The 15,751-nt window shown below is 44.2% G+C and overlaps 1 protein-coding gene across 2 annotated transcripts; it reads left to right on the top strand.

The window, feature by feature from the left end:
- The first annotated feature begins 1,240 nt into the window (after window positions 1-1,240).
- GPR101 (G protein-coupled receptor 101) lies at window positions 1,241-11,525 on the top strand. 2 transcript variants are annotated; one of them, XM_035288728.3, is made up of 2 exons: window positions 1,241-1,318; window positions 3,744-11,525. In XM_035288728.3, the coding sequence occupies exon 2, from the start codon at window positions 3,836-3,838 to the stop codon at window positions 5,363-5,365; it is 1,530 nt and encodes a 509-aa protein (XP_035144619.1). In that variant the 5' UTR covers window positions 1,241-1,318; window positions 3,744-3,835; the 3' UTR covers window positions 5,366-11,525. The 2 variants fall into 2 exon arrangements, with proteins under 2 accessions (XP_035144619.1, XP_017824268.1); XM_017968779.4 differs by lacking the exon at window positions 1,241-1,318 and adding an exon at window positions 1,524-1,717.
- Window positions 11,526-15,751: the final 4,226 nt, after the last annotated feature.

The raw sequence follows: 15,751 nt of genomic DNA, 5'->3' as shown, positions 1-15,751 counted from the left end.
GCCCCTCAACCAACTCCAAACCCTGTGCTCATTCTAGACCCTCCCCACCACCTCCTTGCCCTTATTCTCTTCCACTATCAATGTGGCCTCTCTCTAAGTCTCTGCTTGCTCCACTCTGCGGAACCTGTCAAGACTCTCCCTGTCTCCTGCCACAGCCTCCCTTCAGCTTTCTCCATCCCCCATCAGCCCTGATTCTAGAACATCACCCTACCTAAAACCCACCAATGAACAAAAATGGAAAATTATTTATCCTTGTGAAGGCTGGGTAATGGTAACATGGAGGATTATTTTATTATTTTCATTACATTTGTGTATGCTTGAAATTGTTCATGATAAAACGACTCTCCAAGGGCCTCCAGGGATCTCAGGGTAAAGTCCAAAGTCTGCAGACTGACATTCAAGACCCCTTAGGATCTGCCCCTGACATTCAAGACCCCTCAGGATCTGCCCGTACCTAATTTAACCAGCTCACCTCCTGGCACTCACCTTTCTGGGGCCTTTCTGTTTTCGCAGCCTTTGGAACCCACTTCTCTCTTGCAGCCCTAGTTTGGCCCCATGCGTCTTCTTACAGAGCACCTTTCCCCTTGTGCCCTGCCTAGAAAACACTTTGCAATCCTTTGAAAACCTAATGCAAATGATCCCTGGTTTGGGACACCTTCCCTACCCTCTGGGGGCAGGGAAGAGAGGGTGCCTCCTCAGGCCTGATATACAACAAATACCCAATATGTGTTTAGGAGAGACCAGAACATCTTGGTTAATAGAACGTGTGCCATATTTACTTGAACTTAGGCAAGTAGGGTAATCTTTCTTGTCTTCTGTTACCGTCTCTATAAAATGAAGATGATAGCGGTACTTATCTCACAAGCCTGGAGTAACGATTTAGCGGTATTCTCTGTGTAAACAGCTTAACACAGTACCTGGCAGAGGGAGGGGGAGAAAGGGGAAGAGAGAGAGGAAGAGATGACTGACTTACAGACAGACATACTTCAATCAAAGAATATAGTGGGTAATTATGCGGCTTGTCTTAAGTGAAATGCTTCCAAATCCTACAGGGAAAGCATTGCCGCTTAGCTTTTCCTGGAAGCTAGAGAAATTCGTGGAAAATCGTTGACATTAAAGTCACAATTGCTTTCTCGGGCTCAGGGGCTATTCATACTTTGGAGGGTTTTCAGAAGTCTAGGAGAGCCCCGGGCCCTCCTATTTGGAAGGATCCTGCAAGGTCTGTGCCTGGGAGCTGGCCGGAAATCCGGGGGCTAGGAGGACAAGGGGTTTGCACGAAAATCAGCCCCGGTGATGATCCCCAGTCTGCGGAGTCTCGGTGAGCTCGGGGCCCCTGGGGTGGGAACCCGCAGTGGCATAATCTGAGTGGGGTCTGGTTCAGGGTCCCCCACCCGCCAGCCCCGCTCCCTTGGGCCGCCGCGGCCTCTTGCGTCACTGGCGCAGGCGGGGGCCGAGGGGAGGGCGGCACCGCAAGGTGAGGGCACCGCGCTGCCTTAACACGCCGCGCGCCCCCGCTGCCTCTCAGAGCTTGCAGCGCGGCGCGCCGGCCGGACGTGCGGGCACATACGCTGTGCCCCGCTCCCGCCGAGCCCGCAGCGTCCGCTGCCCGGTGCCAGCTCGCAGCCGCCCGCGCCCCGAGAGGCGGCCGGGACGAGCGCGAGGAGCCCCGAAGGACTCGCACGCAGCGCCCGCGACGCGACGTCCGCAGCAGCAACAGGTAAGCGGCCCGGCCCTACTCCGGGCGCCGTGGCCCCCAGCATCCGGCCGGGCCCTGAGCCTGGGAGCCCCCGATGCCCGGTTGCAGCTACCCGACGGCTGCTGAGCTAACCGGAGCGGTGGCCCGCGGTGCAGCCCCTTCTCACCTTTCCCTGGCCAACCTCCTGCCCTCACGTTTTCCCTCGCACTTTTTCTCGTGCGTTCTTTTTCTCCCTTCCTCTCCATTCTCTCGTTTTTTTCTCTTCCTTTCCCTCTTCCTCTGCTTGTTCTCTTTTCTTCTCTTTTTTGCTTTTTCTGTCTGCGTCTCTCCCAGTCTCTCAGTCTTGCTCTCTCATTCTCTCTCACTCTCTCTCATTTGTTCTTTTTTGTTTATGTCTCTCTCCCTCTCTGTTGCTCACTTTCTCTCTCTCTCTGTATGGATCTCATTCTTTCGCTGTCTCTCGTTTTCTTTCTGTCTCTCTGCCTCTTAATGTCTCTCATCCTATCTCTCTCAGACTCTCCCAACCACCCTGCACCCTTGCCTTTTTTCCCGTTCTCCCCATCTCCTCTCCCACTCCCCTTGGCTGCCCCCGAGACCATGCAGACTAGAGAAAGCAAGGAGGATGCCGAATTGGGATGGGGCGGTGAGGGTAGGGGAGCTCAATAGGCATCCTCACAGCATTTTCCAGTCGCCATTGCGCTGCTGAGAAACTAGGGGTTTTATTAGCCAAAGCCCGCAGTGGCCAGGAAGGCAGGTGGTTTCCGTGCCAAAATAAAGTCCACAGAGAGACAGATATCCAAAGAGACAGTGATCCAGCCAGAGAAAAACCGAGGTGAGGGGCGGTGGGGAAAAAGATGTAGAGAAACAGAGGTGCGCACTCCCTCAAAGATATGAAGAAAGTGTTTAGCCAGAGTCCTGGGGTGACAGGAAATTGAGGGACAGAGAAACCAACTGGAAAGCGCACATACTAAAGAGCTTGAGAGACAGGTGAGACAAACAGCAGAGTGTTAGAGACCAATGGAGAAAGAGACAGTCAGAGCAATGCAGAGAGAACTTGGGCAGGGAGAGATAGAAACCACACGAAGAAACACAGAGACAAGTGGGTCCGAGAAAGACAGAGCAAGCGCATATGTGCCAGTGTGAGAAAGGAGACACCTAGAGAACCCGAGGGAGGCAGAAAACAAGAGAGTTGGAGAGACACGGAGGCTGGCAGAGACCCAGCGAGCGACATTGAACAGGTGCGCTAGGGACCGACAAAGATGAACTGTTAGGGAAATAGACTGAGAGAGAAATGGAGAGACAAGAGAGCATTAGGGAAAGACAGAGACGCACACTCACTAGCGAGCGACACAGTGACAAGCAGAGACACAGAGAGACAGAACGGATCAGAAAGAGACTGAGGGAGAGACGGGGGCAGGATTGGGAGAAAGGGAGCAAGAGCGCGCGCCCTGCAGAGAAAGTGCGCTAGACAAAGAGACAAACACAGAGAGACTGAGAGACAAAGTGAGAGTGGAAGAGAGAAATGGGAGTAACAAGCAGAAAGGAAAGAGAGAGACGGTGCGCGCGTGCTATTAAGAGACGGAGAAACAGAGGCAGACATGAGAAACAAGGATGAGAAATCATCAGGAAACGGTGAGACATATACAGACACACTACCCGAGAGATACAGAAAAAAACTGCGTTAGCGGGAGACACTGGAGAGAGACAGAAACTGACAATCGTAAACACACAAACAGAGAGCGCACGCGCATGCGCTAGCGCGAGAGCCCGAAACTCCAGAGAGCCAGAGACAGTGTGAGAGACAAGCAGAGAAAACGCGCGCACGCACGCGCCGGCAGGAGAAACAGATGAGAGGAAATCAGAGCCCTGGAGAGAGACAGGCAGACAGATCTGGAGAGTCCGAAAAGGAACCATAGAAGCTGCCCATAGTGGGGATGGGGCCGTGCGGGAATCCGGGGGAGGGGGTCCTGCAGAGCCCTTACGAGGCGCGGAGGCTTCTCACCTTGGCGGGTGACTAACTCCGCCTGCGTGTTTCTTTTGTCCCCAGCATAGGCACTGAGTGCGGTCTGTGCACCCCTTTGCCACCCACGGGTGCCCGCGCTGAGCCTGAACCCTGTTTCACACCCTCTGGCTGTTGCCATGACGTCCGCCTGCACCAACAGCACGCGCGAGAGTAACAGCAGCCACACGTGCATGCCCCTCTCCAAAATGCCCATCAGCCTGGCTCACGGCATCATCCGCTCAATCGTGCTGCTTATCTTCCTCGTCGCCTCTTTCGTCGGCAACATAGTGCTGGCGGTAGTGTTGCAGCGCAAGCCGCAGCTGCTGCAGGTCACCAACCGTTTTATCTTTAACCTCCTCGTCACCGACCTGCTGCAGGTTTTGCTTGTGGCCCCCTGGGTGGTGGCCACCTCTGTGCCTCTCTTCTGGCCCCTCAACAGCCATTTCTGCACGGCCCTGGTTAGCCTCACCCACCTGTTCGCCTTCGCTAGTGTCAACACCATTGTCGTGGTGTCAATAGATCGCTACCTATCCATCATCCACCCTCTCTCCTACCCGTCCAAGATGACCCAGCGCCGTGGTTACAGGCTCCTCTACTGCACCTGGATTGTGGCCATCCTGCAGAGCACCCCTCCACTCTATGGCTGGGGCCAGGCTGCCTTTGATGAGCGCAATGCCCTCTGCTCCATGATCTGGGGGTCCAGCCCCAGCTACGCTATTCTCAGCGTGGTGTTCTTCATTGTCATTCCCCTGATTGTCATGATTGCCTGCTACTCAGTAGTGTTCGGTGCAGCACGGAGGCAGCATGCTCTGCTGTACAATGCTAAGAGCCACAACTTGGAGGTGCAAGCCAAGGACTGTGTGGAGAATGGGGATGAAGAGGGAGCAAAGAAGAAGAAGAAGAAGTTCCGGGGTAAAACTGAGTTTCACCTCCAGGATGAAGGTGAGGTCAAGGCCAAGGAGGGCAGCATGGAAGCCAAGGACAGCAGCCTGAAGGCCAAGGAAGGAAGCATGGTGACCAGTGAGGGTAGTGTGAGGGCCAGGGGCAGCAAGGAGGTCAGAGAGAGCAGCATGGTGGCCAGCAACGGCAGCATGGAGGGTAAGGAAGGCGGCACCAAAGTTGAGGGGAAAAGCATGAAGGCAGACAAGGGTCTCACAGAAGTCAACCAGTGCAGCATTGACTTGGGTGAAGATGACATGGAGTTTGGGGAAGACGACATCAATTTCAGTGAGGATGATGTCGAGGCAGTGCACCTCCCCGAGAGCCTCCCACCCAGTCGTCATAACAGCAACAGTGACCCTCCTCTGCCCAGATGCTACCAGTGCAAAGCTGCTAAAGTGATCTTCATCATCATTTTCTCCTACGTGATATCCCTGGGGCCCTACTGCCTTTTAGCAGTCCTGGCCCTGTGGGTGGATGTCGAAACCAAGGTACCCCAGTGGGTGATCACCATAATAATCTGGCTTTTCTTCCTGCAGTGCTGCATCCACCCCTACATCTATGGCTACATGCACAAGACCATTAAGAAGGAATTCAAGGATGTGCTGAACAAGTTATTCTGCAAGAAAAAGCCCCCAAAAGAAGATAGCCACCCAGACCTGCCTGGAACCGAAGGTGGGACTGAAGGCAAGTTCGTCCCTTCCCACAATTCTGCTACTTCTCCTTGAAGTTAGTTCTAAGGCAAACCTTGAACTGTCCATAACAAGAGCAGCTTTCTTTTCAATGGACCCACAATCCATTAATGCCAAACCCTACCATTTCAGGCAAAAGTGTTGCACACATGCTCTTCACCACATGGAAGAGGCAGGAACTGGGGTCTTTCCTTAAAAGCATGAACTTGAGGATTCTGACTTAAGTTTTTCTCCCAAAGATTATTAGGCTCTAAATTTCTTAAAGAAGCAAGTGTTGCCCATTTTGGACATGTACTTGGTATTTTGTCTTTCCAGAGCTACAACATGCCAACTTTAGCTCTGAGGGAAAGGAAAGTTGATGCCTGTGAACTTAAGGACTTTTTGGCCCTTGGGCCAGGGCTACAGCTTATGTTCAACTGAAAGAAAGGTGATGGACCAAATCATTCATGAAGCCCAAGAAACAGAACCTAATGGACTGATCAACATATAAGCCAAATTCTGAACTGAACAGCCCCACAGTTGGGTGCAAAGACTGTTATGCAAACTAAAAGAAAAGACCTCGTGCAGTTAAAATCTCAAGAAGGTTTCTAGGTCCCCTAAAGAGATCCGGAAAAGTAGAAGGGCGTGTATGAAATGGGAAGCTAGTCCAAGGGAAAAGATCGAGAAATAACACACATCCGGGGGGCTTTTTTTCCTATAAAATCTTGGGTTTATGCAGGGGCTGGGACTGAGGTCATTAAGTGCAAATGGAAAATTGTCAATTGACACCAATATTTTCTGTCTTGTGTTTGAATAATAGTGGGGCGGAAATCATGCCACTGTTTTACAACTTCCCCTATGTGACTGAATGGAGATGCTGGTAAGAAATCTTCAGATCTCTGCCAGCATTTGTGTTTTCTTTTGGTTTTTTTTTTTTTTTTTTCAAATAAGTCTTTTTTAGTCAAGCTGTATTTCTAGAAAAAGGAAATTCAGTATGAGATCATAGACAGTAAATATGATCTCCATACGGGGAGCAAGGAAGGCAGGATGAACAGTTTTCTTCCTCCAGGCACACCCATGAGTCTTTTCCACCTGTGACTCTTTTTAAAGCTTTTAAGCTCTCTGCAGATGTGAGAGAAATATCAGAGTCAGAAATGACAAAGAGGATGGTTTCATAATACCTGGAAAACAGCTGACCTATTCCAAATAGTCCTTAAATCAAAGCCTTCGGGTCAGACGTATGCTAATTTTTGCTGTTGAAATGTATCACTTTGGAAAACTTTTACAATACCTACATTATCCCTAGGGTCAATTCACAGGAAAATTTCTCAAATCCCGAAACCCAAAACCACTTTGGGCAAGGATATATGTATATATTTCTGAGGGCATGAGCCATGTCTATATGACCAGGTAACATGGAACCAAAAAAACAGTCAAGCCAGTGTTTTTGATCGTCCTCTAGAACAAGTTAGAGCAACCCTAAAGCCAATCAACTGTTCACGTACAAATCCACTGGTAATATGGGTGGAGGGAGTTTTTGGTTGAAAATGGTTAATCAGGTAGTTGCATGATGTAAGATGACCATCTTCAGAGTTAAGCCTGATTCTTGTGTGATTGCCGTGCCTTTACTAGAACTCAAGTTTCATTTCAATAAATGCCCAGCTCATTTATATTCTTTTATCTCTTCCTCCTCGCAGATTTCAACATGAGCTTCTCAAGGGGGAGAGGTAAACAGCAATGTATTTGGACTGACACTAACTCTGCATGGGAATTTGGGATTGCCATGTTCAGAATTTAGGAAAGGAGAGGGAATAGAACCAAATAATATAGAGATGATCCATCAAATAAAAATACCACGATAACCTTATTAATTTCAACTTCATTAATTTGAATCTTGTAGTTATTCAGGCAAGGCAGGGGGCTGAAGTTTACCCTTACACTATCATTTATTTTTCTACCAAAATGCATAAAGTGAATTAACAGTTATAAATTGGTTCTACTAATTTATCGCCAAACTCTTACTTACCTGTCCTTTATCAGGGTGAATAAATGGCCTATGTGATGAATCCTTCTGTGGGGGAGGGGTAGTGCCTTGAGATCTGTTCAAATGGTCAAAGCCTATCCTTTGAGTAGAAATGTTTACTTGGGTAGGAACTAGGACTTCAAACATAAGTGTGTCTTCAAATATTGCTTTGAAACTGAACCTCTTATTTTATTTTTAAAGCTCACCCCTTCAAAGTGTATCAGAGAAAATTGTTTGCCAAAATCCCAAATCAAAATGGAACCAGAACCTGTACGAGTATGGTAAGTCCATTTAACAGCACACAACATTCTCAAGGGCACCGAGATTCCCTGCTTTCCTTTTTGAAGTTCCTCTTTTTCTTATTTTAGTCATTGTCCATTATTTTAGTAAATTGAATTCCTCAAAAGTAAAGACCTTTTGAAAATACGAACCCGGAAAAGAGGACCTTTTAATTAAGAGCATTCTGCTTTGATGACATATTCTTCTTAATGAACAGTAAGGCCTCTGGTTAACTTGGAGATAACAAGTACTTGTAATTTTTTGCTATTTTGAATAAAACACTATCACTTTAATGAGGTTTTACTGCACATACTGTTTTGTCATTTGAAAATCTGAAAGCACACAAAAAAAGTCATCATTAGCCTCACAGGACCTCATGTGCAATAGCTTTCCCTAAATGTTTCTAAGGGACGTATTCTTTTGCCAAAGCCACTTCATATGTGCAGTAAAAAAAAAAAAAAAAAAATCCCATTAAAGTACAGGGGCCAGACAAACCAGTCTATGAAATGATGTGATTTTTAATTTAATGATTTTCCTTATTTACGAATAATAGAGCATGTAGTTTGCCAAGGAGTCGCAGGTGCTTTGACTAACACACCAATTTCTACAAGCTTGGGAAGGCAGTAATAGGGAGCGAGTGGGCTTCTGTGACTTCTATGATGCTAGGGTCGCTCTTCTCTGACATACTACAAGTAGCAGCTGCTTGAAAAGCCTCTGCACTTTCAGCTCCCTGCCTACCTCTTGCCATAGGCCCACTGCCTTCACCGGCTTCACTCCCTCTCCCTCTGCTGCACTGGCCCTTCAGGAATAGTCCATGCTTGAAGTTCTGCATGTTCACCTACCCCCCCCATCCATCCCTTCCCAACCCAGAGCTGACAGATTCACAGGGACCCGTGGGCCTGTGGAAGCAGGGAAGGAGAGAAGTGAGCCAGGAGTGACCAGCAATTAAAGGTATTTTTCTGTCTCCTACCCAACTCCAATCTAATTTAGAGATGACGGGACACCTACTTCAAATTCAAGAGGTAAGGAAAAGTGCCATTTATTATTAAGGAGAAGGTAGACAGCTCATTTTTTACCAAGAAAGCATTTGATATTACACATCACTGGAGGAATAGTCAATCCTGTGGATACTGTCCAATTATTTCAGCCAAAAAAAAAAAAAACACTAAAAAATCTTTTACCTACAAAATTATAATGTGCCCAACATTGCCTTATTTTTTTTCCTGTTAGCACAGTAGTTAAGGCACAGGGCCTGCAACACTGCCTTGTTTTATACATAATTAGCCAATTAAGCTAGGTAAAGTTACTTCAAAAAGATTTTTTCATACCACCTAAAGAATAACTTACAAGATTAAACTAGGCTTACTTAAACTTTGCCAAAAAGCTCTTAAAAGTGTCTAAAATACATCATTTGGAAGAAAAAAAAATGCATCATCTGGTAATTTGAACTCAAGATAAAATCCTCACGAGTCATTGGGATGAAACAATTTAAACTCCTGGATGGAATTTTCTCTCACAACCAACTTGCCCAATATTTTGAGAAAAAAAAACACACAGTATTTTCCTCTCCTAATGTCTTTTCTGTTGTATTCCTCCAGACCTCATGCTGGCAGGAGAGGTTTCTCTAAGCAAAATGCCATTTCCTTCTAGAGCAGACAAAAGATTACAGGAACACTTGGCTGCTAGCCATTGTCCAAGATAAGGAGAGAAAATCTGGCCAGTCAATGGCTTTTAACCCTCTCCCTCCTTATCTCTTTCTCTTACTTTCCATGGGCTGGACTAGTGTTCTCGACCCCTCAAAGCCCCTCTAAGCTTAGGCATGAGGAGACAGAAGCAATGAGCCGGAAACAACAGATGCGATAGCCTAAACTCCAAAAAGAAGGGAAATCCTTGTCATAAAATCTTTCCGATTACTTAGCAATGATCTCTTCCTCTACAGCAAATGCCCAGCTAGCTTACAGAAGTCTTTTGCCATAAGCAACAAAACTGGCCAGAGGAAGAAACAGGAAAGCTAAACTCCACTGAAATAGGAGGAAACAGGAAAGCTAAAATCCGCTGAACCTGGCCACTGATTGCCAGGTCACTAACAAGTTCACTGCTCTTTGGTAAATAAAGTAAGAATCCTCAAGGTAAATGAAGGTTGCTAATAGGTGTCAAGTATTTCCATCACTGCCTCCCAAAGCCTGCATATCTCAGAGTACACACACCAAGGGAAAACCACAGTGACTTGTTCACTCAGCAGGAGGTTTACTATGTCTGAGGAATAATTACTCTACCTGTCTTTTTCTAAAATGTGGAGAAAAACAAGATCGGATTTAGTCTGGTGTTTCAGACGTGAGTGGATTTCCCCCCCCACCCCCGCTTCATCTGTGCTACAACTTAATGTTAAAAGTTTGGTATTTTCATCTTGTTTTAGTGGTGTATTTTTTGTAGTAATTCTCCTAAATGTAAACTACAACTGTACATAAAATGTAAGTGTTCTTGGAGATATGGTGCTAGATATTAGACTGTATGTGTTTGTAGATAGTGTCGTCCTCAAAAATGGGTAGTATGTATATGTAAAGCTAGTTAATAAAATGCATGCAAAATTCTATGTATGATTTACATCTTGGTCAGTTTCTGATGCAGAACATAGTACGTTTGTTTTTTAAATTTATTTTTAAATTATATACTACAGGATATGTAAAATGGCACCAAAGTGGGGTGGCAGAAAGTGATGACTTTCATTCCTTAAATCCTTAATATGATACATGACAGGTGAGAAGTTATTCTGGTACAATTGGTCATTAGTGTGAACTAATCATCTTGGCTGAAGTCCTTGCTGACAGTTTTCCACAACACACTTGGCACTGGTATGCTGTTTTCTATTCACTGAATATATAGAATGCAAATTCAAAGAAGACCATCCTTCTCCATTAAAAAGGAAGGACTCCACAATAGGCAACTGGAGTCCAGTTAGTGGGACGAAAAGAATACTGCACTCTGAAGACCCAACGGACACCTGACCATGAACTGAGACGATTTGCACTTGGCAGATCCATAATGCGACCATCCATGTCCTCCTAGAGCAGTAACAAAACTCAGAAAAAGGCTGCTGTTTTTTCCCCTTTCATTGGTTGTCTGAGAGATAAGATAGAGCGAGCATGGATGGCTAATACATAGAGAGATAGTGGGACTCCTCTATGGGGTCACAGCTACAGTATTTGATAGTTTCAGTAGTATATCAATGGGATTTGTGTCAGACAAGAAAAGAAAACTATAAGATGATTTTGTTATATTTTCAGAAGAAAATGTTAAAACAAAAAAACTATATATATACCCTCATTAAATTATTTCTAAAACTGCCTTTAATGTCAAATTTTGCGTGCTGCTTTGAAACGGAAAACAGAAAAATGTATTTAATCAATAAACAGTTCTCTTTAATATTTTAAAGTTTGAATTCAAAGGTTTCATTTTTCTTTAAAAAAAAGAATTTGTAATTGAAAAGTGCCTTTTCAAAGGATTGTCAAACTAAACAGTCCCGGGGCCAAGTTCCCACTGGCACAACTTGCATTCAGGTGCCCAAAAGGGGTAGGCTTTATCCTCCTCCCCTCAGCAAGAAGAGAACCCCACTCACACCCAATCAAATTCACAAATCAACACTGTTACCTGGGCCAGTAGTCCCAGAGACTCTGCCCTAGGCCAAAATTTCACATATTTGTTGGCTTTAATTGGGTCTTTTCTAAAATGGTTACAATACTTTTTGTTTTTCTTTTGCTGGAAAGGAATAACAGACTCCTACTTGGTGAATGTGGAGAGATTGATGTTTGTGATTTAACTAAGTATTATTAAGTGACGTTTGTGTTTCTTAAATAGGTGCTGTTCATCTGTCCTTGTTATGTTCCTCTTAAATATGCTAAATAAAGTCAAATTTTATGTGTGTATCTGGTTTTTATGACAAGATCCTTCAGGAAAGAGTGGTGAGGGAGACACATACCGTGGTCTCCATTCCTTCTCTTTTGCTTAAATGGAGGAAACAGGGGATGAACAACTAACTGCATTACAAAGTAGAATGAAATATATGGGCTCCAATATTTCATATTCCAGTATTCTAATATAAGGAATATGCAGGGGATAGAGGGGGCGGTCAGCTGAAAGGGCTTGCTGGAAGAGCGTAAACCTGATCCTCTATGAATGGAAAGCATTTCAAAAGGAGGGAGGGGGTGAGCAGATGGAAAATCTAGGGCCAGATGGTTTCTGGGGCTCTTAAATGCCCAACTTTATTCCAAAGACATTGAAGTCTAGGAGCAGGGGTTGGAGGGAAGACAGTGAGTAACCTTTGTCTTTAGGAAACGGTACTGCCAAGCACCCACTGGGCTCCAGCCCCTGCTACCCTACCACTCTGGCCCAGGCCACTTCCCTCCACAGAACTCAACCCACCCTGGCCTAGTTCCACACTCAATTCAGTTCAGCCCCAGCTCATCAGGGTTTATAGAAGAGGAGGGCAAGAGTACATTCCCTTAAGCTCTCCTTTCAGAAAATGGTGATACCTCTATTGCCACCATTAGATGTGAAACGACTATACACAAATGAGATAGGCAAATATGTCTAAAACATAAGTGCCCCTAATTCCCATTGAGTCAAACTACTTGACCCACTAGTAGCTCCTCTTCTGGTACTCTCATTGGTAGCAATGCAAGGAACTGTATGTCTCCTGCCTCCAAAGTGGTATTTGTGGGCCCACACTGGGAGGCTTAGGGAGCTATTCAGCCCCATTGCAATAAAAGCAAACTGCTCTTCTCCATTTTTCACTCCCAAATCAAGCTAAATGCTGACTTACTATTTCAAGATGTTCAAAGATGGCTGCAGGTGTCTGCCTTCACCTTAATCTATGAATGCCATCTAGGCAATGACATTTTCCTGCGGCAGAAATAAATGTGCCTTTCTAGCAAACTACTACCATCAATGCAAATAAGCAGGCTTGAGAGCTCAGATAAAACAATCCAGCAGCCAACCTTGTGGGAAAAGCGGTCCCTGAAGCTCAATATACCACAACTTAGTTCAGAGTATTTAGAGGAGAATAGAACTGGCTCCAACGGACCTCATAACAGCAGTTTCTCCTCCCAAGCAGGGCTAAGGGCTCAGCCCTAGGTTATGAGATTGAATGGGAGAGGGTTGAGAGGACGTGAAAATTCCACTGTCAAGAAACCTTCTGTAGTCACTACCTCCCCCACCAGGCTGCTCTAAGCCCCAGACCCATTTGCCACCAGTCGTAGCCCTGATCCTTCCAATACAGACACATTACTGGCTAGTGAATTATTTTCTTCTTCCATGAGGTAACTAGTCAACTCCTTCTCCACCTTTCACTCTCTTTCAGAATGCAACTCTCTGAGCCTGTTCCTCCTCATTCCAATCTCCCATCCAAGGGCAACACAAACTCTTTGATCCCTGCACACACAAACAAGTACTCCTCAGCTTTAAGGATCGCTTTGAGAATGTTCCTTAATTGAAGGATATGTGTAGACATTTTTCAAACACTTTCCTAAATGAGACCCACAGTCATCAATACAATTTGATATCTAAAATGTATGATTTTCATGACTGCTCCCCCAAAACTACAAGCTCAAAGAATATTTGCAACACAAATTCCCAACATTTAGGGAGATGTGATACCTGACTATTGTTTAGGCAGGGCAAATAACCCCAAGAAAATTGACTCCAAAGATTTATTTAAACACAAGTAAGTCAAACTTGAACATTCTCAGCCCCCCAAGGAACGGCAAACAGAAATAGACAGCCAACAATTAGAAATGTGCAGATTTCACTGAGGAATAAGAGCATTACCTGGCATTTCATAAACACTATGTGCTAAACCAATATGCATTTTTAAATGATCACCCAGATACAAAGGTGTAATACAGTTTGTATAATCAACTCCCATTAGAAAAATATACATTTTACATAAAATTTATTTGACAATAGTTCTGATGGAATTAGATTCTCTGAACAATATGGAGAAGAAAGAGGAAAAAAAAAAGAAAACTTCATCTGAAAAACCAGTGTGGTATTCAACTTTAATTTTTTAAAGAAATGTGCCTCCCTGGCTGTAATTGCTTTAATTTAAATCATTTTATGGTATATTGTCAGGAAAATATGATGTTGAATAAATCTGTTTCCCAACCTGTTTTCTTCCACACAATCAGTATTTTGTGTCATATAAACTGAAGTCAGACAATGAGATTTTACATTTATACGTGCTTAAAATTTATGTAATTAGGGGCACACACATATGTATCTTCATTGATGTTCATATAGATATACAGATACTCAAGAGCAAGGGAAATGTGCTTGGAATCCTTTGGGAAAATACTTTACTCCACCTCCAGCACACTGTTGATTTTAGTAATAAACCAGAAACTGGAAAAAAAAATCCAACTGTCCTTGAAACAAAATGAAAAAGATTTTTGTTAGCCAGACGTCATAGCAATGAAAGTAGCTTTCTCAAAAACACAAAGCATGTCAGTTTTTGAGGTAGGCTACTCATTCTCCAACTCTCAAGATTTGTACATTTATCAAATGAAAACCACCGGGCTCTCTTGCTGAGCAAACAGGACATGAGCAACAGAGCCCGAGACAGTCACCTGCAAACTAGTGTGAGAGTCCATCTGATTGAATTCTGCAGGTCTGTAACCAAAGCAAGAAAACAAAAATGAGTAGCTTAACAACTTCCCCATTTCAAAAAGAATACAAAGAGGTCCAAGCCCAGTTTCTGATACAAAAAACTTCCTGTAACTTGCTTCACTTTACAAAATGTAAATAACCATTATCACTACACATAGCCAAATGGGGGGAATAATCTTATTTATTTGCATATCAAGAGAACATATTCATTTTGTAAATGGAAGTTTTGTATTATTAAACTTTAAAAACTTTATGAAACTTTTTTTTGAGACAGTCTTACTCTGTCGCCCAGGCAGAAGAGCAGGGTTGCCATCTTGGCTCACTGAAATCTCCACCTCCGGGGTTGAAGCAATTCTCCTGCCTCAGCCTCCCAAGTAGCTGAGATTACAGAAGCCTGCCACCATGCCCAGCTAATTTTTGTATTTTTTGTAGAGACGGGGTTTCGCCATGTTGGCCAGGCTGGTCTCAAACTCCTGACCTCAAGTGATCTTCCCACCTTGGCCTCCCCACGTACTGGGATTACAAGCATGAGCCACTGCATCCGGCCTTAAGCTTTATTTAAATTCTAAATACATCTTGGAGCCAGGTGCAGTGGCACGTGCTTGTGTTCCCAGCTGAGGAGGCTGTGACAGGAGATCACTTGAGCCCACGAATTCAAATGTAACCTGGGCAACATAGCAGGCCCTGTCTCAATAAGTAAATGAATAAATGAGAAAACACCTCATTTGAAAGGATTTATCCTAAAGAAATGGTTAGAAAAAAATTACATGCAAAATAGAGATCATAATAATATGAGTTATAATATTGGAAATTAAAAACAAACCAAATGCCCCCAAAATAGGCAACTAGCTAAATTATGGCCCAAGTGCTCAATGAAATAATATAAAAATGACTAAAATAAAGACTATATAGCAGCATGAGGCAATCTTTATAATACAGTGTCAGGTGATAAAAGACCTTAAATGATTCCTAGGTATCATACAAGTGTGAACATAGTATAAGCATAAATATATGGACCAGATAGAGCAGAGCATAGATAAAAGAAGGCACCTTTATATTCAGGATGATAAAATTATGGGCAAATTTTTCTTTAATACATTATTTCATTGATGTTCATATTATTAAAAACAATTTTCAGATGATATTATGGTTTCAATGACCTAATCAAAGAAAATTCCAGATTCTATAGTCTAATGGGGCACCCCAGGACAATTCATCTGGAAAAACAACTTAGTAAAGTCTACTGCAGAAAGCTTTAGGCAGTGGTTAGCAGCTTTTTCCTTGCCAGATTCCAAACTTAGAATAACTTTCCATCCAATATATCATCATATCACTTCCTTCTACTCTTCAGTGCTCATCAGGAATCAGTATGGTATAATGATTAAGACCATGAGGATAGAGTAACACAGCTGTACTCTATTGGTTTACTAGATATCTGATCTTGGGCAAGTGACAATCTTGCCAAGCCTCAGTTTTCTCAG

The sequence above is a fragment of the Callithrix jacchus genome, chromosome X (assembly GCF_049354715.1).
Source record: "Callithrix jacchus isolate 240 chromosome X, calJac240_pri, whole genome shotgun sequence".
In the NCBI taxonomy this organism is placed as follows: domain Eukaryota; kingdom Metazoa; phylum Chordata; class Mammalia; order Primates; family Cebidae; genus Callithrix; species Callithrix jacchus.
This window is presented reverse-complemented; position numbering and strand designations above follow the sequence as displayed.